The 26,664-nt window shown below is 34.8% G+C and overlaps 2 protein-coding genes, 1 long non-coding RNA gene and 2 other non-coding genes across 5 annotated transcripts; 2 read left to right on the top strand and 3 right to left on the bottom strand.

Annotated features, from left to right (window-relative positions):
• The first annotated feature begins 1,225 nt into the window (after window positions 1-1,225).
• On the top strand, window positions 1,226-3,488 carry LOC145610342 (peroxidase 3-like). The gene is made up of 4 exons (XM_081665672.1): window positions 1,226-1,586; window positions 1,732-1,929; window positions 2,148-2,310; window positions 2,863-3,488. Exons 1-4 carry the CDS (start codon window positions 1,374-1,376, stop codon window positions 3,276-3,278), a joined length of 990 nt encoding a protein of 329 aa, XP_081521798.1. The 5' UTR covers window positions 1,226-1,373; the 3' UTR covers window positions 3,279-3,488.
• A 4,331-nt stretch (window positions 3,489-7,819) lies between these two features.
• LOC145610043 (uncharacterized) lies at window positions 7,820-8,548 on the top strand. Its single transcript, XR_014106208.1, has 2 exons — window positions 7,820-8,100; window positions 8,374-8,548. It is a non-coding gene; the product is annotated as an uncharacterized LOC145610043 (long non-coding RNA).
• Window positions 8,549-9,349: 801 nt separating this feature from the next.
• Window positions 9,350-11,463, bottom strand: LOC145612389 (F-box/LRR-repeat protein At3g26922-like). Its single transcript, XM_081667766.1, has 3 exons — window positions 10,273-11,463; window positions 9,971-10,120; window positions 9,350-9,878 (listed from the first exon to the last, which is right to left on the bottom strand). The coding sequence occupies exons 1-3, from the start codon at window positions 11,185-11,187 to the stop codon at window positions 9,456-9,458; spliced, it is 1,488 nt and encodes a 495-aa protein (XP_081523892.1). The 5' UTR covers window positions 11,188-11,463; the 3' UTR covers window positions 9,350-9,455.
• Window positions 11,464-12,613: 1,150 nt separating this feature from the next.
• TRNAD-GUC (transfer RNA aspartic acid (anticodon GUC)) lies at window positions 12,614-12,685 on the bottom strand. Its single transcript has one exon. It is a non-coding gene; the product is annotated as a tRNA-Asp (tRNA).
• Window positions 12,686-15,851: 3,166 nt separating this feature from the next.
• Window positions 15,852-15,923, bottom strand: TRNAD-GUC (transfer RNA aspartic acid (anticodon GUC)). The gene has a single exon. It is a non-coding gene; the product is annotated as a tRNA-Asp (tRNA).
• Between the last annotated feature and the right edge of the window lie 10,741 nt (window positions 15,924-26,664).

The raw sequence follows: 26,664 nt of genomic DNA, 5'->3' as shown, positions 1-26,664 counted from the left end.
TCAAATTATAAATAAGTAGAAATAGGAGTTTGATGGCTGTAATTTTCTATACATGAAAACAAATTTACGTTATATAAGTATTATAATTTCGTTTTCAAAATGTAACTGATCCTAAAAATCATCTATCTATCTTTCTTAGAGTTAGAAAGCTAAGGCATGAATAACTATGGTCATTGATGAGGATGCCCAATTGCATAGCCGCCCAAGAGCTTTATTTGGAGGGTCTCTAAAGAATATAGGTATATACTTTCATAGTTAAATTCCATATGAATCAAACAAAATTAAACTAGCTAATTAATAATATCACCATAATTGGAGTAATTTTTCTAAGAAAATCGCGCATGCCTGTTATAATATTTTTAAGCTCCAATTAGCATAGGGCCATCCCCTAAGCCTTGGGAAAACATGCACATGATGTGTAATTGTTCAACTTTGATTTTTCAATTTGCACTATTCACATATACCTTATCTTGATCTTGACAACATTGTAGTATAGTAGGCACTATTCAACTTTGATTTTTCAATTTGCATAACCGTCGAGAGCTTTATTTGGATAGTCTCCAAAGAATAGAGGTCTATACTTTTATAGTTAATTTCCATATGAATCAAACAAACTAATTAATTATATCACTCTAGTTAGAGTAGTTTTTAAGGAAATCGCGCATGGTTTACTATTTTGAAGCTCCAATTACTTTTATAGTTAAAATCCATATGAATCAAACAAACTTATTATAATATCACCATAATTGGAGTAACTTTAAGGAAATCGCGCATGATTTACTATTTTGAAGCTCCAATTAGCATAGGGCGGCCGTTGTCCCCTTGGCCTAAGGAGAACATGCACATGATGTGTATTTGTTTCACATGCAAACTTCTTGGTACATTCCTCTTTACATTCTGTGGAACATGTTGATAAGAATTGAAGAATGTTGAATCACTTTCATCCCAAATTATTGAACAACTTATTTGTTGTATATGCACAAACATATATGCATGAAAAGTATTAGTGAAAATACTATCTTGTCATTGAACTGTCATTATTTGTCACCTTCTTGGGCCGACTCTAACTAATCACGTAATTAATCCCTCTATAGTTGTTACACTGTCATAAAGTAATATAACTACTCATTTAATTACAACCTTATTGACGTAAATTATGATTACTTAAAATAATAAGATAACACATGTTAGTTAGTGTAATTTATGAATAGTTACTTAAAATGCAATACTTTATTAGGTCTTAATCATACTGTGCTAGATCAATTCAAACATCACTCTATATATATAGTTCATGTTCCTGTGCTAATTACAACCACAAAATTTGGAGCTTCTTAAGATTACTAATTAGGAAGTTTGGAGAAAAATATAAGAAAATGGGTGTTTCTAGTAAAATGATGGTGATGATATTCCTAGGAGTATTAGGGTTTATAGGCCTTGCTGAGGCACAATTGAAGCTTGGTTACTATGCTCAAAGTTGCCCGAAAGCCGAGGCAATTGTGCAAGATTATGTGCATCAACACATCCCACATGCTCAGTCTATGGCTGCTCCTCTTCTTCGAATGCAATTTCATGATTGCTTCGTTAGGGTTAGTCATAATCTTCTATAACTTGCTTGTTTTAATGTTCTTATTATTTGTGTTCTTACTAATTTTACTTAATAATGTACTAGTATGTCTTACTATGTGGTTCTTATTTACACATTTTTTTTTTTTTTTTTATTATGATATACAGGGTTGTGATGGATCAGTGCTCTTGAATAAAACCGAAGTTGGAAACAATGATACTGAAAAGACCGCGAACCCAAATTTGACACTAAGAGGCTTTGGCTTCATTGATAGTGTTAAGAGCATACTCGAGGAAGAATGTCCCGGTGTTGTGTCTTGTGCAGATATCATTGCTTTGGTTGCTAGAGATTCTGTTTGGACCATTGTAAGTGTAGACATTTAACAATTGCAATAATATACAAGTATATATGTATGATATAATGATATATACTCTCTTTGTTCGAATTTAATTTTTCACCTTGTTTTATATATCAAGGACTAACATTTTTATTTTCGTACGTGTTATGTGTACCCTTTCTGAAACAATTGTACTCCATGCATAGTCCATATCAACTTTGCTAAGTATGTTTGTGAATATTGTAGGGAGGTCCATGGTGGCCGGTAACAACTGGTCGACGAGACGGACGGATTTCAAACGCCAGTGAAGCACTGCAAGATATCCCACCACCATTTAGCAACTTCAGCTCACTCCAGACCAGTTTTGCTAGCAAGGGTCTTGATTTGAAAGACTTGGTCTTGCTTTCTGGTAAGCGTTACTATCAATCTATCATCTTAAACTTTGTCGTAGCTTAGCCTTTGGCTCATAATTTTTAACTTGGAAAATTTTGGCCCACTTTTACAATATAACGTGCAATTAATCACAGAACAAGTCAAGATAGGTTGAAACTGAATTTTCAAAGACTAAATCGCATATACGTTACAGTTATAGTGTGTATCACGATAACTCTATAACAACTGCTAAATCCAATATTATGAATCTTTAGTACTCCTTATAATATATTGATTCAACTATTTAACGGCTATGACTTAACAAGTATCACGAATTGTTCAAATTTAAAGAGTGTTGACAAAAAATAACTTTGAAATAAAAGTCGTCTATCTAAAAGTATACAGTCGGTTTAGAAGATGTAAAATAAATTATGGAAAATGTTTTAATTATTTTTTAAATAATAAAAATTTGAAAATTAAAATATTGCTTTTTTATGCTCGCTCCATATTCCATAATGAATAAATGCACACTTAATTATATGTACGGAACTTATTTTTGAAAAAACTACGCTACGTAACATATTTGCAGGTGCTCACACCATAGGGATAGCACACTGCTCATCATTCAACGAGCGATTGTACAACTTTAGCGGACGAGGGTACGGCCAAGACCCATCACTCGACAGTGAGTACGCGGCAAACCTAAAGGCAAGAAAATGCACAACACCAAGTGACAACACTAGCATCGCTGAAATGGACCCTGGAAGTCACAGGACATTCGACTTGAGCTACTACAAACTTCTCTTAAAAAGGCGAGGCCTATTCCAATCTGACGCCGCCCTCACGAAATCGCTTACGACACTATCGTACGTGAAGGAGCTAGTTAATGGTCCATTGGAGGCTTTCTTTGCTGAGTTTGGTCAAGCCATGGTTAAAATGGGTGAGGTTCAAGTACTCACTGGGTCAGCTGGTGAAATAAGAAAACATTGTGCTTTTGTTAATTAGTGCTAAACAATCTTGTACATCGTACAATTATTGGTTTTTATTAATTATTTGGTTAATTTATATTATTTAAATTGTCGTAAGAATTGTTTAGAGTGGGAGTTATTATGTCATTCCTGTCGGAATAATTGAGGGAGCAGTTGTGCTCTTTCTTATGGTTTCTATGTCAATTTTACAATAGTTTATGGTGATGATTTGGAATTATTAATAAAATGTGAATTACGATTTTGTTTGTGTTAAATTGTTGTGAGTTATATATGTGGTATTTATTTAGTTGAAACAAATTTATTTTGACAGTTGTCAATGTATAACATTTACGGTTAATGGTGCAATTATTAATACTTTATATGTTGATGTATTGAAAATATATATTATGACGAGTTTATAAGATCATACATGAATGACTATTGATGTTTGAAAATCATTATAAATAGCTAATGTTAAATATGTGAATAGGGTAAAACCGTACAAAATCAAAGTGTTACAAAATACAATTACTACATAAATAAAATTGTAGGAAGTACTTGTTAACTTGTATTCTTTGTGATGCTTGTCTTGGAGAAAGCTTAGCTACCTAAGAGCTTATACTCCGTATCTTTTTTTCTTTCAATTTTTTTTTTTTTTTTACTTTTTTTTTTTATTTAGTTGTCATGTTATTAGAGTATAAATTATCCAATGAGATAGATAATTACCCATATATCCAACTTGACTACTTGTGAGATATAAAACAAGGTCTTCATTTGAAGGGCTCCAATCAAAATTAATGAAAAAGGGTAAGTTGGGACTGATAGTTGTTGGACAAAGTAAACCAAGTTGTGTTAGGTAGTTGTGGTCTTGCGTAATCCATTCTCAACTTGAACTCCAACCTTTTTTTTTTTTTTTTTTTTTTTTTTTTATAAATAGTATCCGTTGACTAATTGTGTAAGACTTTTTCTCTAATTTTGGGGCCTTATAATTACCTTCTTGAGTTGGGTATGGTTTGGGCCTTTGGGGTGGAATGCAAGCTACACTAAGGCCCAGGGAAAATTTAGCTCGATCCAGCATAGCGTTGGGGGCACGGAGGGAGTATTGTAAAAAACACAAAGCTTGGGCCCCTTTTACAATAGTTTGACACGAGCCCAACATACACAACTATTTTTTGGTCGTTTCAAGCATGACTAGCTTGAGCACAAGGCTCACTAGCACATGTAACCGATGATGTGGAAGTAGCTAGCATCCCACGTGAACGACCTAAGTTAGACAAGGCCTTCATCCTATATTTGGTTTAAGTTGATCTTATACTTTGATTTAACTAAAAATCAATTCAGGCATGGAATCTATGGTATTAGTCTAGTACTTCATACTCAGTCTGTTGTAGTTAATAATTTTGTTCATTAAGCCCATGTCTAATAAGTGTAACAACAAAATAAAAAATAACATCATGAGTTTAGTATACTTACATTAGCACAATCTATGGCAAATGCATGATCTAGTTTGTTATTATTTATGTATGTAACGTTCCACACGAATAAAACATCACCATCTTCTACAATCACCTTTCAATGTCAAATTAATAACTGTAGATTTAGTCATTTAGATTAATAAAGTTAAAAATTCATCACTCAAATTCTCACAAATTTCCATTTTCCTCGTTCTGTTAGTTTTTGTTTTCAAGGAAATAAAGGAGCCATTTACACCATTAACATACATTTTTCACAAAAACTTATTTTCTCGGATATATTTTAAATAGCCTAATTAATTCTCTTCTAAAAGTCATTATAAATTCGAACAAGAGCACAAAAATTGACAGGAATTAGGGTTATTCATGGACTTATAGTCATACCCATATAATAACCGTGTTGCTTCTAAAAACTAAAAAAATAGTGGTAACTACTTTTTAGTGGTTTCTGTAAACAGAAAACTAGAAATAAAAAACGTGTTCATTTAATAAGGGTGCATTCGTGGCCGCCTTTGCTCAATTTAGGTCAGACCTTGATGCTGCCTATCACAAGCATGCACGTATTTGCTTTAGTCCATCCCCTATCTATAAAAAGGGCTGATCGGATCAATAATGCAAAACCAAATCTCCAAAAGATAAGTAAAGATGATGTTGAAAAAGAGTGTAAGTTTTATATTCATGGTTACCTTTGTTATGGTTTTAGCAACCACACCTCAAACCACCTCGGCTGCTCGCTCCCTTAGTCCCGTATCAAGCATTATGCTTAATGAGATCAGTGTCGACAACGCCACTCCTCAATCCTGCCGAGACGTAGATGATCACTGCGACTTCATTCACTGGTGTTGCGGAAGATGTAATTGTGATATTTTTGTTACTTGGAGATGTCAAGTTCCTCAGGATCCACAGGAACATTGTTGAACCATGTGTAACGTCACATTATTAGTTCAACTTACACTATTAAATAATCTTCGGTCTATAATTAAGTGGTAATATCTATTGTGTTGATTTTAAATTTGAATAAAGTTTAATTAAGTTATAGTTGTATGCTTCAAAGTAAAGATGACATCAAGTCAGACAATTCAGTATACAAAATTTATATATATATATATATATATATATATATATATATATATATATATATATATATATATATATATATATATATATATATATATATTGAACATCGATTTTTCTTGAACATCAATTACTTTGTCAAACAATAATCTCTTCCTTGTTAGCTAGAAGAATCCTCCTTTTTTTTTCAATTTCTAACAATCCTCCTTTTTTTGATCTATACTATTTAATCTTTATTTATGTATCCATATGAAAATGATCACCTATTAATACAAAAATGAACATATATATTTTTTGTTACGAATTGGGTTTTTAACATGTTTTCCCTAAGATTTGATACAACATTCTTGGGATCTATGATTTACGATAAATTTTGTTAATAAAAATTGTTGAGGTGATTGTTTCACAAAGGCGTTTTTTCTTGAACATCAATTACTTTGTCAAACAATAATCTCTTCCTTGTTAGCTAGAAGAATCCTCCTTTTTTTTCAATTTCTAACAATCCTCCTTTTTTTGATCTATACTATTTAATCTTTATTTATGTATCCATATGAAAATGATCACCTATTAATACAAAAATGAACATATATATTTTTTGTTACGAATTGGGTTTTTAACATCTTTTCCCTAAGATTTGATACAACATTCTTGGGATCTATGATTTACGATAAATTTTGTTAATAAAAATTGTTGAGGTGATTGTTTCACAAAGGCGTTTTTTATGTTAGTGTTGATCATTTAATATGACATGGTTATGAACATTTAATGATATGGAAATGAACATATAATATTAAATTAAAAGAGATAGTATATAAGAAATGATTAAGTGTGAGATTAATGTCAAGAATAGAGAGAATAGTGTTTCGTATGTTCTATTAGACTATGCACAATTGTATATATACAACCAAAAGAGAGTAGGGCTCGTAAAATCGGCCCTAAGCTATACAACCTAAAATAGGCTTAACAATTAATTTTTACTGAACTGATTTTCTATTATAATTCTTTTTTAAGAAAACTGAATTTTACTGAACTGAACTTATTTTTACTGAACTGAACTTAATTTTACTGAACTGAACTTATTTTTCCTAAACTGAAATTATTTTTACTTAATATTATTTTTGTAAGGTGAAAAGAACAGGGCCTAAGTGTAATAACAAAATAAAAATTAACATCATGAGTTTAGAATACTTACATTAGCACAATCTTTGGCAAATGCATGATCTGTTAGTTTGTTATTATTCATGTATGTAACTTTCCACACGAATAAAACATCACCATCTTCTACAATCCCTTTTAATGTCAAATTAATTACTGTAGGTTTAGTCATTTAGATTAATAAAGTTATAAATTCATCACTTAAATTCTCACAAATTTCCATTTTCCTCGTTCTATTAATTTTTTTTTTTCAAGGAAATAAAGGAGCCATTTACACCATTAACATACATTTTCCACGAAAACTTATTTTCTCGGATATATTTTAAAGAGCCTAATTAATTCTCTTCTAAAAGTCATTATAAATTCGAACAAGGGCACAAAAATTGACATGAGATGGGTTATTCATGGACTTATAGTCATATACCCATATAATAAGCGTGTTGCTTCTAAAAACTAAAAACAATAGTGGTAACTACTTTTTAGCTTTTAGTGGTTTTTGTAAACAGAAAACTAGAAACAAAAAACGTGTTCATTTAATAAGGGCGCATTTACCTATCACAAGCATGCACGTATTTGCTTTAGTCCATCCACTACCTATAAAAAGGGCTCGCTGATCAATAATGCAAAACCAAATCTCCAAAAGATAAGTAAAGATGATGTTGAAAAAGAGTTCAAGTCTTATACTCATGGTCAGTGGCGGATCTAGCGGGGGTTCAGGGGGTTCAGTTGAACCCCGTTAGATCCGGAAAAAAAATTAAAAGTTATTAAAAAAAAAAAACCTATAAATAAAATATCTTAAACAAATGTTTACTATGTTAGGCGCTAGCTCAGTTGGTTTAGTGACTCTCAATTATACCACAGATCGCGGGTTCGAAACCCAGGACGCGCAACTTTATTTATTTTTTTTCTTTTTTCTTTTCTCCCTTTTTTTCCCTGTAACTTTCGTTCTTTGTTCTATTCAATTGTTCCCTTTCTTTTCTCAATTCTCATACACTGCTGCTTGCTAAAACCCTAACTTTCTTCTCCATTTTTTCTCACTTCTCAAATCTCAAGCCGCCGCACAGAGCCACCGAGGCACGTCACGCGACCACGCCTGTCGCCACTGCTCACCGACGAGGCCACGAGGGTCGAGGAGGCGACGCCGACGATCTACTCGAGGTAACATTCTCTCACTTACTCCCTGTTTTTTCTTTTCAATTTCTGTTTTTGAGTTTTAATTTTGAGTTTTGAGTTTCTTAATTATTAATATCATAATATGTTGATTAATTTGCAGTAGATGTAGTACTAATTAATTTGCAGTAATGCAGTAGATGTAGTACTAATTAATTTGCAGTAGATGTAGTACTGATTAATTTTGAGTTTTGATCTATGAATTATGAATTAATTTGCAGTAGATGTAGTACTAATTAATTGTTTTTTAAATTATTGTAGTGTGACCATGAAAAGTTTGGAGCATTTTTGGAATATGAAAACTCGAAGAATGCTTTTGTAATTTGCATTTTTTTTTTATGTAATGTATTTTGACATTTAATTGATGTTATGTATTGTTGTATCGGATCATTTTATTTTGCAATTTTATTGAAATTTGGACTTATTTTGTTGTTTACTTGTGTATTGATATTTATTTGAACATTCTATTTTATACTTGTACACCCGATTTATATCCGTGCATTTGGATATCGGGTGTTTGATAAAGTTCGAACCCCCTAGGTCCAATTCTTGGATCCGCCACTGCTCATGGTTACCTTTGTTATGGTTTTAGCAACCACACCCCAAACCACCTCGGCTGCTCGCTCCCTTAGTCCTGTATCAAGCATTATGCTGAATGAGATTAGTGTCGACAACGCTACTCCTCAATCCTGCCGAGACGTAGATGATCACTGCAACTTCACTCACTGGTGTTGCGGAAGATGTAATTGCGATTTTTTTGTTACTTGGAGATGTCAAGTTCCTCCAGATCCACAGGAACATTGTTGAACCATGTCTAACGTCACATTATTAATTTAACTTACACTGTTAAATAATCTTCCGTCTATAATTAAATAACATCATCTATTGTGTTGTTTTTAAATTTGAATAATGTTCAATTAAATTACAGTTGTATGCTTTAAAGTAAAGATGACACTTAGTCAGAAATTTTTATGCTACGAAGTACATAGTAAATATGATTACATATATATTGCATTTGTTAATTGTTATCACTCACAAAAACATTAAAGAATAAGGTGTGCAACTATTAAGCATTTTTTAAGTAACACCAATAGTGTGCATATTAAACTCTGCCAAATAAATGTTAGCTGAACCTTTATAATTTTATAATTTATACAGTACATAATTATGTACAATATTAATAATAATATACTCGGAATATTGTTTGCAATCAAAAATAGAAACATCAAACATTCAAACACATTTTAAGGACATTCTTATGGGAAGAAACTCAGAAATTCCAAAATATACAAATATATATAATCAATGAAGAGCTCAACCAAAGCTCTGATTATTACTCAAAGTTATTTGAGGTAGACATCAGAAACATGATGCCGATTGAAAAAAGATAACAAAATGTCGCGTTCATCACTATCGCAAAGTCTGATTTCAGCAGCTGCTGATGCCTTATTAGGATGATTGCGAAGCATGTCACATATACCCTTTTGAATCACCTTGGTCATATTTTCCTTTGATGTTGAACAAGAAACATCATCCTTTGATACCGTTGTTTTTTTGGCATTCATACTTTGAGGCGTAATAAGGAGCATTGATTCCAATACTGGGGCTCTTAGCAAGAAATATTCTGCAAGTTCAATATCTGAACTAGTTCCTCTGAAGTTGCACAATGTAACAGTCCTCAGATTGTTATAAATACAGTCCACAGGTTTGATATAAGGCTTTCGGAACTCCCAGATAAAGTTTTCCTCCTCTGAAACAGTCGAAAGCTACAAAATCGGACCAAATAAGTACTGATACAGCAGATATTATACAGGTGTTAAAAAATATGCAGGGGAGTATCGAAAAATTTAGGCCTTACTTCTATGGTAATCTTTTGTAAAAAAGGGCAACTGCAGTGCTTAAAAAAGCAGTAGACATCAGAGTTGAACAGTCCGAATAATGGGCTGTTAACAAGCTGTAGCTCCTGTAAATTTCTGAATGTCACCTGAAAGTCTTTGATCAAACTCGGCTGCAGATGAACAGGTACTAATTAAATCGAGTTAGGCTAGAATCTAGCAGTGTGTAACGTGTTAGCTGTTTGTATTAGTCTAGCCCAAAATAACGAGGCGATATATGTTAATAAACGAATAAAGAATCAAATGGCAAGGAGTCTAACTGTACCACAAGGTGTCCAAAGTATAAGCTGAGAGATCTGACATGTGCAAGGTCTGACAAAATCTTCATAAACAAATAGAAAACTCTACCAAACTCATCGCCTCGAGTCCCTATAAATACCTCCTCCAAATTCACCATGTCTTCCACTCTACAAGCATCCAAGTGGCCTGCACTAATCAGCAAGGACCGGATGTTGGGGCCAGAAATCTCAAGAACCGAGGCATTATAACACTCGTAAACTGTCAGTCTTTTCAGACGTGTAGCAGACAGAATCCTGATCGAAGTCAGGGATCCACATTCCTTCAGAACCAGAACTTCAAGCAGTCTGCAGTTACAGAGCAGACTTTCAAGCATACTGTCAGTTACATGGACTTCTTTAAGGCAGAGTGTTTGCAGGCCGCCGAAACCAGCATATTCTTCCGGAAGGCCTAAAATGCATCTGCTCAATTTGACAGTTATCAGTGTTTTGCTGTCAAAAAGAAAGTCTGGCAACTCGAAGACCTCTTTCTTATTAATGACATGGGCTCGCGTCAAGAAGTGGATGGATATATGCCTGCAGAAATCAAAGTCAATCTCTTCAACACCTCTTGAAGTTGCAAATCTAATCCAACTTATAGCTATTGACTTGTGTTCTTCATTTCTCGGGCTGAACAAGAGCTTGAACTTGTCGATTTTCTCAGACTTGTTGATGCAGAGGATCCTATTAAGGTTATCAGCAAACTGATTTGGACTCTGATTTTTGGAAAACTCTTCTCCAAAGTCTAAGTTACTGGCATATTCAAGATGATCAGCAGAAATCTGTCTCCATCTTTTGGAAATCGAAGAAGCCGTGATAACGAATTTGGTTGGGATTAAAGAGAAAATCAGGTGAAGAACAGCATCAGGCAAATCACTGATTAAATCCTTTGCTTTCTCCTCCATTTTGGTGGGTTGTGTTTGACTTTTGAGAGAGCAAAACTCAAATTTACTTGCATTTACTTGGCAATTTTTAATGGTTTTCAACAAAGAGATGGTGCTAATTTATAGCACTTGTATAATTTAAAGCACATTGGATTACAAATTATTTTTCAGGAATCTTACAAAGATTGAGTGATTGTTCATGAAGCTATGATTTCATTAGCTGATGAATGATGAATAATATAGAAATTGTTAGGAAAATGTCATGGATTAAGATTATATAATCTGACCAAAAGTTGATTTATTAAAGACAAGGACAAATCTCCATAATTAAAGATGTTTAATGTCAACTAGGCAGGGGGAAGATGAGCTACTCAATAAACTAGCAATATTTTGTCCCATCAAAACAACCTAAAGATAGAGATATCAGATATGTAGGCCAAATGTTTGGTTTGGGACCTTGTGGAGTTGAGGGCTTATAAAAGAAAGAGAACATGCCTTAGGCATGGCTGTGGCCCTATGGGTCCGTGCCATAAATTTATTGATGGAACGGGCCCCAATAGTTGTGGCATATATCATACACTCTACGGCTAGTACTGTACGTCACCTTAAGTGTTTGTCACTTATCTTAAATCTAATACAAAGTACGCACTGCCTATGCAAGACCAATAATGAAGCATCTACATTCCATGTCAAAGTTTACAAACATGGCTTAGGACTCAAGACATAGCCTAAGAGATGAACCTGGTGTCATGTCGTGTTAGGACAATCCACTCAATATTTAAAAAGTGCACATTATTTTATTCACATCACATTTTTTTTTTTTTTAAGTGTTTATTTGGTGCATCTACTTTTGCATTAGTTGCCCTATACACAAAGGTCTCCTACACTTTTTTTTTCTTCGTACTCTATTTCAACAATTCTTTGAAGTAAATCCAGATCTTACATCAAAAATCTAATGATAAATCTATCAAAATATTCTGTGATCAAATTCTTGCCCAAATTGTTCTTCAAGATCTTGACCTATTGTGGAATGACAACATATGGAGTATAACAGATGAGACTATAGAATACCATTTCTAATTATGACTTATTTAAAAGATTATAAAAGTCCTTTCATCTTACATACCATAATATATAGTCCATGAAAATCTAGTAAACCTTAGTGCAAGATCACAAATATAGTATGAACTGCAACACCTCATGAAAATGACCTTGTCCAAAATTTCGCCGATTATCGTGCAACTTATTTTAATTTTTGAGGCCAATTATATCCAACCAACAACCTTTATTGGCTACCAACAGTTACCTTATTTCTTTATTTATATTTTTATTGTTGACTCTATTTCTTTTTCTTTTTAACTAGTAAATAAATAAATGGAGTAAGCTGAATGAACTTAAATAATAAAATGTCAACAGTTCTTCCCAAAAAAAAAATTAAAAACTATTACGCCGTTGCCGGGGATCGAACCTGGGTCACCCGCGTGACAGGCGGGAATACTTACCACTATACTACAACGACTTGTGATGTTTGTAAATTAGGTCTCAGTTTATAGTAATCAAAATCACTACAATTTTTTGCTTTTTATAAGTAAGACCTTGTCCATAAATACATATGAAGGCTTATATATTTTTTTTATTAGCAAGGTTGATTGTTTGTTAGCACGTTTTTTCCCAGGTTGACTTTTAATAGTCATAATGAAGTAGAAAAGGCTTTGAGGTCTGACATAAATATCTGTTTACAGGAGTTAAAAGTTTGGGTTACAAAATGAACGATAACAAGTTATAGGATAGGGCAAAGAGAAACTAGCTATTACCTCTTCCTGTTTAAATTACTTGACATGTTTCCTTTATAAATCGAGGAATCGGAATCCTATCTCTTGTGAGTTGACCACCGTCAGTGATTATTCACTTTAAAGTGGGAGAAGTCGTGATTAGTTGTAAAGAGTGTCAAATGTCAAAGTGTGTAATTTGACACAGGAAATATCTCAATAGTACTAAAAAATAACTTTGCTGTTGCCGGGGATCGAACCGGGTCACCTGCATGACAGGCGGGAATACTTACCACTATACTACAACGACTTTGGTAGACTTTGGTAGTAAGTAATTTTGTTCATTAAGCCCATGCCTAATAACAAAATTAAATAATAACATGATTTTAGAATAATTAGATTTTTTTTTAAAAAAAAAGAAAAGATACAAGAAGTTAGGCTAGTCTTCTCTTAAGACTGTAACTCAACCTATATGAAGTAATTAAAAAAATAAAATTTACCATCTAAAAAAGGATCAATATCTTGGTGCGTTTGCATGAAATGACCTAAAGAAGCAACATAAGTTGCTGCTCTATTGCCCTCTCTATAGATATGCCTGGACTCAACGGAAAAGAAGAGACGAAGGAGCTCCTAATATATTCCAGCAGTAACTGAATCTTCCACGGGCATTGAGCTTTACCCTGCAAAATATTAATTATAAGTAATTATCCCCTTCAATAAAAATATGAGGAAAACTGTGAGACCGGGCAAGAAGAAGGCCATTGCGAAGGGCAGTAGCCTCAGCAATAAGAGGCGTACTTGTGCCAATATTATAAGACTGGCTACAAATATGATTACCAAAGTGGTCTCTGATAACCACACCTGCAGCACCTGAGCCACCACGCACTGAGCCATCAAAATTTATCTTAACAACACCATGATGAGGAGGAGACCAGGAAATCCGAATGGTCTGAGGATTAGCATAAGAAGGAGAAGGAGCTAACTGATTATCCATAGAATCCAAACAAGAGCGCAACTTCCATTCGTGAAAGATTTTTTGGGCACGGGATAGCCATAGAAGAGAAATTCATGTTCCGAAAAACAATTGAGTTTCTAGTTTTCCAAATACTCCACATAGAAGTAATAACTTTAATCACAGAAAAAGTAAAATTCCCACGTAAAATCCTGAAAAGATGATAAAAATCATTATCAAGAGGAACATGGCCTAACCAATTAGTAGTAGGGTTGGTTAATGTCGTACATAAACTAATAGGTCGAAATTGACTAGCCTTAGTCGGATTATCAATTTTCGGAATAAGAGAAATGAGCGTGTGATTAAGTTGGCGTAGCATAATACCATTATAAAAGAACCCCCGTATAGCTTTGCAAACATCAATTCCTATGATAGGCCAGTAATGTTGCAAAAATTCGAGTCCAAACCCATCAGAACCAGGAGCTTTATAAGAGCACATATCAAAGAAAGCATCTCTAATTTCATCATCAGAAAAAGGGTTGGTTAATGCATCATTATTTGAGAGAGAGATAACAGGGTGAACCCATGGTATAAACATAGGTCTTGAGTAATTATAATCTGATTTAAAACGTTTGGAAAATTCATCAAAAAACAGTTGAGTAATTTCTGCAGGAGAATCAACCCAAACATCTACATCATCCTTTTTTAATTAAAAGATTTGAGATCGGTATTTTCAATATTTCATCGTGTCATGGAAATATCGAGAATTTCTATCTCCTTGAGTTAACCAAGATTTACGAGCTAGTTTTCCCCAATATTTCTTGCCAAACAACAGTAATTTTTCCCTTTGCTTTAGGAGACGCAGTAAATGCTGTTTAATGTGCACATTAAAGGGAAAAGCCAGTAGCTGTTCCTCTACATTCTTTAGTTTTTCCTTATTAGTGGCCAATTTTGACTGGATATTACCATATTTTTTAAAAAGGACATTTTGTGAAAAATACCTTATAAAACAATTTGCGAGAAACTACCTAATAAAAAAAATGTTGTAAGAAACTACCTTATAAAGGGGTAAATGTTGTAAGAGACTATATCATGCCACAAGTCATCATTTTTGCCACGTGTCGTCATAAATTGATAAATGATGTGGGGTCATGTGAATCATCATGTCATATTAAAACTAATCATCAATTTTCCCTCACAAAAAATTAATGTTCATAAATGGTAATTTTTTAATCCTCATTCTTTCGCTTGCTCATCTATACTTTGAAGAAATTTATAATGGTAGATAAAAATTATTTAACAGATAAAACAAACTAATATGAAGTATAAAAGTTAGATTACTGCATATTTCATAATGAATTTTGTTAATGTTCAATAAAATTTATAAAAAAAATGATTTTATTTTTAAATTATAAAACCATCAATAGATTTACCTTTAATTAATTAAAGTTATTTTTTAAAACAATTTACTATAGTTTTTTATATAACAAAAAATGACCCGGGGCATCGCCCGGGCCTTGTTGGAGAATTTAGAGTATTTAGTTGATTATTAATCATGTTATGTTAATTGTAAGTCATTTGGTTAAGGTGTCATGACTAGACAACATATGATTAAGGTAGTAGTATACAACTAATCAAGACAAATGAAGAAAGTGGCTAATTCGTCACTATTATTACAACCGTTACTATTTACGGTTTCAGTTTTGATTTCTCTTGATCTAATTGGGCGTTTACATACGTTATGCATTATAACTTAGTGTATTAATGCATTGTTTAATGCATCTCTTAACATTTGGTGTTTGATGCGTTGTTTTTGTATGTCTTGATACATTGTTCAATGCTTCACTTAAAGCATTGTTTAATGCATGACTTAATGCATTGTTACGTTTATTACGTTTGAAAATACAATGACATACTAAGCTACTATCTTATATATATGAGAAACTCCTCATATGATGAAAAAACGCCGTTGCCGGGGATCGAACCCGGGTCACCCGCGTGACAGGCGGGAATACTTACCACTATACTACAACGACTTGGAATGTTAGTTAACCATGAAAGTTTATTACTATCTAATTTCTAAATTCTTTTTTTTGTTTGAAGCATATATCTGTTTTAAATAAGCAGACTAGCAGAGTTTAGACCTTGTGCACGGCATATTTTTCACTCAATTGCTTATAAAACCTTAGCATTCCGCACTCTTTGGACCTAAGCAATTGGCGATGCACGGGACTATTAGATGAAAGTAGAACTGTAGAAATGGGCATTGCTTGGATTGAGTCACTTCAGTTTACAAATCAAATAGTATGTTGATCTTGATCATCTTGGTTAACCAACTGAAAATAGATAGAGCATGGGTTTGCCATCCTAGATTTACCAGTAAGGTTGATCTAACAATGGATATGTGGACAAACTTTTGCCTAATGTGTTTGGATTCTTCAAGTAGATTTTGCCTAAAACTATGAAGTTGAAATGGGCACTATTTGATTTGCAAACCAAAGTGATATGATTTGACCCGTACAAATCCAACTCAATTACTCGCTCACACCATTTTGTAGCATAATGATACTTCGTACTAATTCAGATACTAGACGTGATAATTATTATTTTTTTTTTTAAAAAAAAACAGCCTTTTAGTCTAAATTATTGGGTTGAAATTTGTTGGCCCAAACTTGCTTGCTCTAAATTAGGCCATTACATAATACTTCGTACTATATAGAGTACTTGACAACTATGGGCCTGTTCACATTTACTTAATTTCAGTTCAGTTCAGCTCCAATCAGTTCAGTTCAGTTCAGCTCCAATCAGTTCAGTTCAGTTTAGCTCCAATCAGTTCAGTTCAGTTCAGTTTCAATCAGTTCAGTTCAGCTCTTAATTTCTCTCTCACATAAAATATTCATTTCAGCTCAATTCAGTTCAGTTCAGTTCAGTTTAGTTCAGTTCAGTTCAGTTCAGCTCAGTTCAGTAAATATGAACATGCCCTATATGCTACGGTACGGTCAAATTACATTTCAAATCAAATCAGGTGAAGTTAGGTTACATTTCAAATATCGCACCCAAAATAATTGGCTAGTGTAATACGAATACAACTACAATGCAAAAGATCAAAGTATAATAGAATTCCTTTCCCCTCAAAAGTTGAAATCTTGATTGAATGAGGCATTCAGGATTCAGGCTTAGCTTTTCTCCTTGGAGGATGAAATTAACCCCCAACATCACGGCTTTATGAAAGCATGCTCCAACTATCTTTTAACTACCTTTAACTGATTACTTGACTCTATTAAGTACGAAGCCATTAACTTTTTACTATTCCGCAAAGATTCCAACTAACTTCCAACGACCTTTCCTTGTATGTAAAGAATTCTTCTTTGACTACTGTCCAAAAATATCTTAAAGTGCCAAATCCCAATTTTAATTTGGATAATCAGATTTTGCCATGTGGAAAGTGGAATTATTGGTTAACCGATATGCTAAGGGATTGTTCACATTTACTGAACTAAGCTGAACTGAACTAAATTGATTGGAGCTGAACTGAATTGAAAACTGTACTGAAATGAATATTTTATGAGAGAGGAAAATTAGGAACTGAACTGAATTGATTGGAGCTAAACTGAACTGAAATGAACTGAACTGAGTGGAGCTAAACTGAACTGAACTAAAATTAAGTAAATATGAACAGACCCTAAATGGACTGTAAAAGACCTTGTAAATTGACAAGAATTCAACTTGAATTACACCCAAGGCTTTAAAATTAGAAGTGTCAAAACCACACCCGATCCAAAAAAACATTTGATTTGGATTTGGACTCGTGTGGACAATAATTTAACATGACTGAATTTCAAAATTAACCCGACCTTATCAGACCCGATCCGATTATCCGAATTGACACCTGAAACTATACGACTTAAAATTGGACGGAATGCATAAAAATTATTCAAATTAAAAATTATATAACAAATATTAATGTGATTTTCAGTCTATACAACATAATAATGGATACGAAATTGCCTTTATTTATAAAATCGGAAGAAACATCACACTGCATGTTACTCCAATTGATGAACCCATCATGAAAAAAACAGAAAGAGAGACTATTTGAATGACAAATTTGCAAACTCTAAATTTTGTTATCTTTCTTTTAATTTGTAGAACATAGAGGGTCTTTTGTTCTTCAATTCTATGATGTACCAAAACTCCTTTTTCTTCTTTAATGCACAATTGCTCTTATTACAGAAAAAAAGAACTTGTAGCATGATCACACATTCATCCAAGTGTTCACTAAATTATTAGATCCGAACTGCTGTGCAGAAAGCAATATCAATATATCATCCCACAAAAAAAACCAACAAAAAACAATCGAGTATGTCAACTGTTTGCTTCTTTTAATTTAATTTTTTTTTCTTTTATAAATTTTAATTTAATATAGTGGGGATTTCTTGAGTCTTGAGATAGATTCTTTCAATGATTTATCCGAGTCTCTCCACTTAAAATGATTATGTTATATAGTACGTATTAATGTATTATTATGAAGGTTTGGGTTCAAATCATCAAATGCAACTCAACCATTTTTGTAACAATAGATTTGTATGCTAGTGATGTGTGCTTTAAATTTTTCTGATGTCATACCAACAAGGCAACAAGTACAAGAGTATTATAGGTGGACATTTTGGTAGATTACGAATAGTTATTAGATTGAACTAACATTGCTATGTGTCTATTGCGCGACTTTATATTACTTGAGATTAAACATTTATAATCCAAAATAATTAAGTTAAGTATAATCTTTATTTGTGAAATTAAAATTAGCTAGACATAGTTTGAAATAGGTATTTTATCCAAAGTCATATTATCATTTGAAAAATTAATTTTCAAGCAGAGTAGTAGAAAAAGAAATATATATCGGTTAACCAACATCTAATTAATTGTTGTTGGCTCACTTTGAGGTTGTTTCTTCTTGGCTTCTTGCCATGTGTATCGAGAAGCTAATCGTGCAACTGATTATGTTGCAGCTATAGGTCATCAAATTTCAGGCTATGTAAACATTGACCCTAATGTAGATGCTAACTTTTCTTATTTTATTTCTTTAGATAAGTTAGGGTACAGTCTTGAGAGAAGACTTACCTAACTTTTGTATTTTTCTAAAAAAAAAAAAAAAAAAAAAAAAAAAAAAAACCATCTAATTAATTAACTTGATAGGTAGAAACTTAGATATTTAGCTCTTCAAATATAAAATTTGCATTAATCTAAGCTAGTTGATCAAGACGGATGCTAAGCTACAAACCTATTCAAGATAATGACATAATGTCAATGTTGACAATAGCATAGGGTGGACTATAAAGGAAATCAAGACCATAGCAAAGAATTTTGATTGGTGTATCGATCAAAAGGGGGTGGACATGAATTATCCATGAATCAAGCTTGAACTCGGATATTAAACAACCGAACTCAAACTCATGAGCTTGCTTATTCAAAAAAATTATGTCCAATTGTTTTTTTTTAAGAAAAGAAAAAATGTGTTTAATATAATACAGGAGAATATTCAACATGATTTGTCCAATTGAATAATAATTATAAGATTGATTAACAATATTATAAAATCCCATTGTAATTCAAAGTAGTTTTTATTGTTAAAACATGTTTTATTGAATTGAATTTAAATTCTTTAAATAATTAAATGTACAAATTCTTAAAATTGATTTTGGATTTTGAGATGGGTTTAAGTTAACATGTTATACTCAACTAATAACCAACACTAGTTAGTAGTTACAGTTCGATTCAGCTTGACTCGTGACCAGCTCTATATAATGTATTTTGAGGAACAACTAACCAACACAAGAAACAACACCGTTACAAATCAACCTACATAGTACATGTCCCAAATCATATGAATTAAGTAAGTTTCTGTTGGAGCGTCGCTTTCGTAGGCTACACGAAGGCGGCGCACGTGTTTTGTTTGGTCCTACCGATGTTTCTTTATACTCTAATTCGATTCGAGGAATTGCTCCAAATCCGGATAATTGGACTACGGAATTATGGTTTGGTGATAATGATGAAGGGGACCCTTTTGATTATCCAGCAGACTCTCATCCTTCGGATTGGGATTCTCTTAGTGATATCATCGACAATTTCTCTACAGGTTCAGTGAATTCGCCACCTCCTCCTCCACCTACGGCTTCAATTCCGGGTTTATTTCCCGGACCCCCGTACACCGGATTCCGCAATTGCAGGGATGAGGTTTGGCGAAGAGATTTGGGTGGTAACCGCTGTATCAGGGAGGACATGGTGATTGATGATGCTCCGGTGCCACCTTCTCCCGGTTTCACACGTGGCAATCATGCAAGGAATCCTCGTCAAGGTTGGAATTTTGTTGCAAATTGGCAGCATCCAACACGTGCAACTGCTGAAAATAATGAAGTGGCTTCACCTCAAGTGACAATACAACCACGTGCTCCTTTTAGGCTGCCCCATCAAATATTTCATGACATCTCTTCTCCTCATCTTTCTAATATGGGTCAGGATGGTGTCATTTCGACAGCTGGGCCATCAAGCTCTTTTTTAAATACCCAAGATCCATATGTGGCTGCCTCTTCCTTTCGTGGGCCAAGTATGAATGGGCTTGAAACTCAGCCCAGTTATCGGGGAGTCTTATTTCAGGATTTGGGTAATTCGAGTATGAACCCAATACCAATTTTCTTGCCCCCTCCTTTAGGCCCATCTGGTCCAAACTATCCAGACCCTTTTGGAGCTGGGCCGAGCAATTGGCTACAGGAAACTTCCAACGCAACTCCAACTCCGCAGCAACAGCAACGCTGCTCTCCATCTCCGTCGCTTGGATCATCCTTCCCGACTGATCCTGCTGGCGACTCGGGTTATTTACAGGACTCTTCTTCTGGTGGCTTTCAATTCTCTCAGTCTCCTTCTTCGGTTGGTAATTCCCCGGAGGTCATTGTAATTGATTCAGATGCAACTTCGACCGATCAAACACCAGAGGTTGATGTTACAGGTTCGCCGTTAGTTTCAGATGAGCCAGTACCCATGGATTGGTCACCTCAATTTGCCCCTTCAAGCCCAGTTGCCTCGGACATTTCTTCACCGCCTTCCGCAATTGCAGCTACCAATCTTGATATTCCTTTGCGTCTTAAGATGTCTCGCGGCAAAGGTAAAATATGGCGATGGGTTACGAACTCTTGTCCATCTAAGAGGTCAGCTTCTCCTCTTGAACCGGATACTCCGCCTTCAATTCCATCTCCGGGGTGTCTAGCTTGTCTCAAAAAATTCAAGAAGCGCAAAGGATCAGCAGAACAGTCACTTTCAGGATCTCCTTCGACCTCTCCTTCAGACCACGGTTCGGTGGCTCACCGTCAAGAGTCACCAAGAGACCCATGAATGTGGGTGCTTGGAACTGTAGGGGTATCGGTACTGCGGACTCCCCTAAAGTTCCATACTTGTCATCTATAGTCCGCTCTTTCTCTGTAGATATTATGTTTCTCATGGAAACTCTAGTTGATGTTGATATTGCTGTAAAAAAGTTAGCTCCCCTAAGGTTTGACGGTTTTTGTGGTGTGGATTCTCAAGGTTTAAGTGGCGGGTTAGTAGTGTTTTGGTTCGCCCCGCTTAGAGTTGTACCTATTATAGTATCTTCTAATGTAATTTTGTGTGAAATATGCTCTCAAAGTGAAGGAATAAAACATATTTTGTTTGTGTACGGTTCGCCTTACCCTTCAAGTCGCTCTTCAGTTTGGGCAAAAATTTCTTGTATTTTACACCAATATCATAATGTGGTCTTGATTGGAGATTTTAACCAAGTTGAATATAATTCTGATAAGGTGGGCGGTTCTGCAAACATACTGGGTCAATCCGAGTTTCAGGACTGGAAATTTGATGCTGGTCTTTTAGACATTCCTTTTTCAGGTCCCACCTTCACTTGGACTAATGGCCACCTTAACGGGCATCCTACTTTTGAACGCCTAGATAAGGCATATGCTTCTTATGATTGGTTAAGTGGTCATCCTGATGCTTCTGTTTTACATCAACCAATCCTTTTTTCTGATCATGCTGCTATTATTCTTCGGGAATGTAAAGCTCCAGAAGGTCGGAAGCCTTATAGAATTGATAATTGGTGTCTTCTATCAAAGGAAGTAGCTAGCATTATAGCTCTGTCCTGGAAGTTGGATTCTCCAGGTTCTCCCATGTTTTCTATTTCTCGAAAATTGGAGAGTTTACGTTCAAAATTGCTTAAGTGGTGTGTTACCCATAGGAAACTTTGGGGTATTAACTGGAAAGATTTGCACGATTCACTCTCTCCGCTGGCTCAGAATTTAGAATCTAAGCTTCACCGGCATCTTTTTCTATCTGTACGGGAAGAGAAAATTAATCATTCTCAAGCAGCTTTCCTCTATTGGAAACAACGTGCTAAGGTAAAATGGGATGTGCTTGGTGACTCTCATTCGCATCTTCTCTTCTCCTATGTTCAATCTCGTCGTAGAAGAAATACAATTCAAGGTTTGCAATCTTCTTCGGATAATTGGACTCATGATCAGGCTCAAATTCGAGGTATCATCTTGGATTACTTTTCTTCTCTTTATAGAAGTAATCAACTTCATATGCAAATTCCAGATTTTGATTGGTCTACCTTGAATTTACCTCGGCTTTCGGATGCTGAAAGGGCATCTCTTATGGTTCCTTTTTCGGCCTTAGAAATTAAAAAAGCCATGTTTAGTATTGACGACTCTAAGTCCCCGGGTCATGATGGCTTTACTTCAGCCTTCTTTAAAACACACTGGTCCGTTGTTGGCTCTTTGGTCATTGATGCTATTCAGTATTTTTTCCTTCATGGTCATATGCTTAAGGAATGGAATCTCACTTTCATTGTTCTCATTCCAAAGGTGGATCAGCCTCAACAACCTTCACCATTTCGACCGATTGGTTTATGCAATGTTCTCTACAAATGCATTGCTAAATGCCTTTCCTCTCGGCTTCGGCAGGTTCTGCCTTCTCTCATCTCCAACTGCCAGAATGATTTTGTCCCCGGCCGTCTAATGACGGATAATGGCCTTCTAGCTCATGAGATTATCACCTTCATGAATCGTCAGAGGGGTCGTTCTATGTCTGCAGCTCTTAAGCTTGATATGAATAAAGCCTATGATCGAGTTAATTGGCACTTCTTATGGCAGGTGCTTCAGCAATTTGGCTTTCCCCCCTATTGGATTCATATCATTCAACAGTGTGTTTCTTCGGTTTCTTATCAGATCCTTGTTAATGGTAATCCTACTAAAGTCTTTAGACCCACCTGTGGTCTTCGTCAGGGGGATCCTCTCTCCTCATATTTGTTCGTTCTGTGCATGGAAATCTTCTCCGCAATGATCATCCACGCAGAGAGGATTAGTCTTTTCAAAGGAGTTAAGGTTTCTCGGCATGCTCCTTCAATTACTCATCTGTTCTTTGCAGATGATTCACTTCTTTTCTTCCAGCCTTCCCCTCAGGCCTGTTCAAACATCCTTGGGGTTGTTCGTCAATTCTGTGATATTTCGGGTCAGATGTTAAATTTGCAAAAATCCTTTGTTCGTTTTAGTTCGAATGTTCCAGATGATTATCGGGATTTTTTAGCCTCTTCCTTAAAGCTGAAAGCTCTTCCTTCTCTCAGTTCCTACTTGGGTCTTCCTGTTGATATGGGGCGCAGTAAATGCAAAGCTTTTCAACCTATTATCGATAAGATTACTTCTCGTTTAACTAGCTTTGCTCCTCTGCATCTTTCCTCGGCAGCTAAGTTGGTGGTGATCAACTCTATATTGATCGCTTCCCTTAACCATGTCATTTCTGTTTTTAAGATTCCATCCTCTGTTACTGATAGAATAAACAACTTGTTAGTCAGATTTTGGTGGAAGATAGATAATCATTCTAGAGGTCTTGCCCTCACTCCATCCAAGGTTTTGTTTACTCCAAAAGGATTAGGTGGTATAGGTATTCGGCATCTAGGATTTTTCAACTCAGCTCTTCTCGCTCGGCAGTCTTGGCGCATTATGCATAATCCGCAGCTTTTAGTTTCTCGTGTTCTTCGAGCTCGTTATCCTTCTCTGCTATTTCCTTCTTCTGAAGGTCGTCTTCCCAATCCATCTTGGGGTTGTCGTAGTATTCTTCATGGGTTCCAAACCTTGAAGAATGGTCTAATTTGGAAAATTGGTAATGGTTCGCAGGTTCGCATTCTTCAGGATTCTTGGGTGCCTGATTCTTCCGTGCACTTTAAGGATTCGCTTGCTGGATCGGTTCAGCCGACTCTGGTGTCCTCTCTTTTGGATCCTGTCTCTAATACTTGGGATCCTTCGTTAATCCATGCTCTTTTTCCCCCTGCTTTAGTTTCCAAAATTTTAAGTCTGGAACGTCCTCCAAAGCTTATGGACGATTTTGTGTATTGGAAATACACTAAAGATGGCGTTTTTTCGACCAAAACGGCATATGCTCAGCTTGTTGCATCGGCAGAGTGGCTCCCCCCTGGGTTTCCTTTGATCCATCCTCTTAACTGGAGTAGAATTTGGGCCCTTCCCATTCTGCCCAAGTGGAAGCTCTTTATTTGGAAACTTTTTCACAATGCTATTCCAACAGCTGCAATTTTAAGCGCTAAGGGTCGTCTAGTTGATCCATTATGTTCTTTCTGCCTTCAGGCTCCGGAATCTGTTGAGCACTTATTTCTTCATTGCGGCTGTACTCGTCAGCTTTGGCTTTGCGGTCCTCTGGGTATTCGAGTTCCAAACTCGTATAGCTCCTTTCATCAGTGGTTCAGTTCTTTACTTTTCACTGTTATTTCTGTTAAGGACTGGGAAGGACTAGATTCTATCTTATCGTTTGCTTGGGCCATTTGGATTCACCGTAATCACATTCGATTTAGACAAATGGAGTTTTCCCCACTGGTGGTGTTTCATATTGCTCAAGATTGGGCTCTTCGTAGTCAGGCTGCTAGGGATTTCTCTCCTTTACACAGCTCCACCCCCCCCCCCCCGGCTTTGGTTTTCATTTACGCTCCTTCTATATTGCGGGTGATTCGACTATCTCTCCTACGGTGTCTGTCATTGTGGATGGTGCTTGGAATTCGGCAGATTATCGAGCTGGTTTAGGTTAGTCTTTTTTTTCCCTCGACACAGCTACTTGTCTGGGAGGTGCAGCCCAGGCCTGTTTTGCTTTATCAGCTTTCCAAGCGGAACTTCAAGCTTGTGTTTTTGGTCTTAAGATGGCTCTTCATCGCGGCTATTTGCGTGTCCTTCTTTGTACTAACTGTATTTCAGTAATTTCCACTATTTCCCGGTCTTCGACGGATATAGCTACCATCTGGATCCAGCAACAACTCTGTGAGATCCTTTCCTCGTTTGAAGTTTGTATTATTCAGAAGGTTACTAGAGACGTGGCTCTTCCTGCTCATCGCTTGGCCACTTCAGCTAGAAAACGACATATAACTAGTCTTTTGTTTTAGGTTTCTATTTGTCAAAAAAAAAAAAAAAAAAAAAAAAAAACCTACATAGTACATACTAAAGGAACGACAAAAAGTGAGATATTATTATTATTGATGCATCGAAAAACTAAATCGAAAAGAACCAAAACGATTGGACCCCACGTTTTAACTCGCTTATAAATCTATAGACTCAGTCACTCTCAAAGTCTCAATTCAATGACTCGTTCACTTTTCGAGCAAGGGCAATTTCGTCATTTCACTTCTCCTAAATAATCCAAACAAAAAACGACGCAAATTATAAATACTTTTCCCATAAAAAAAACGTAGACATATAAACCGAGCAACTTATTATGAAGAGAAGAAAATCATATTTTTCCTAAAATGAGAAATAAATTTTCCAAATTTCTCTGATTACAATCCCTTAAAATATGGCGTCAATTATACAAAAAACGTCGAAAATTGCATTGCTTCCCTTTGATTAAATCCTAAAAAAGCGAGGAATTTTCTCTATCCTTTCTGGGTTTTTTCCTCTGAACTTCAAATTACACTGCTGTCAAAGTTTTAGGTACGAATTTCATGCTATTTTCTATGTTTTTAATTTCTTCTGTTATTAATTTCTTCTGTTATTAATTTTATGAATTAATCGAATTATTTTTGTGTTCAATTCATGTACATTGTTATCAAAAACTTTTTTTCCAAGAAAGATTATTTTTGTATGTGCATGTAATTATAAATTCCCCTGTTTTTTCTTTGTGAAATTTAATAATTTTATTTAATTTTATGTTTTCTTAGGAATGGAGGAATTGAATAAAATTCTGTACATAGTGGTAGTCGATAATGATGAAAATAATAAGAAAAATAATGGTAAGAAGAAGGATTCTTTTCATTATACGCGTTCACTTCTTCAAAGCACCCTACAACTTATGGGATGTAAACCTCGTCACGCCAACAAGGTAAACTTTTTAATTATTTTTAATAGAGTATAAAACATATTCGTGGGCCTCGACCACCAGCTTAAGCTTTTGGTTGGTTGAGTGGGTCTTTTTAACAATTTTGTTATTGTTTTTATGTTGTATGTTTGAAATTTTCTTCATTACAATTTGTAATCTTTTAATGTAATGATGTTAAGCGCGATGTTTGTGCAAGTTTTTAATGCAAACTTAATAAGCTTAATTATTTAGGTAACGTTGCAGTTTTGACGTTTATAACTCTCTCTATGCTAGAAAACGAAATAAAAAAATAAAAAAATAAAAAAAATAAAAAAATAAAAAAAATTATAGGAACATTGCACTTTTGAACTTGTGCCTGTTAAATTGGTGTTTTGGTATGTCATGTAA

Source organism: Chenopodium album, chromosome 24, assembly GCF_948465745.1.
Source record: "Chenopodium album chromosome 24, dcCheAlbu1.1, whole genome shotgun sequence".
Lineage (NCBI taxonomy): Eukaryota > Viridiplantae > Streptophyta > Magnoliopsida > Caryophyllales > Amaranthaceae > Chenopodium > Chenopodium album.
Note: the sequence above shows the minus strand (reverse complement) of the source record. Positions and strands in the feature narration are given on the sequence as shown.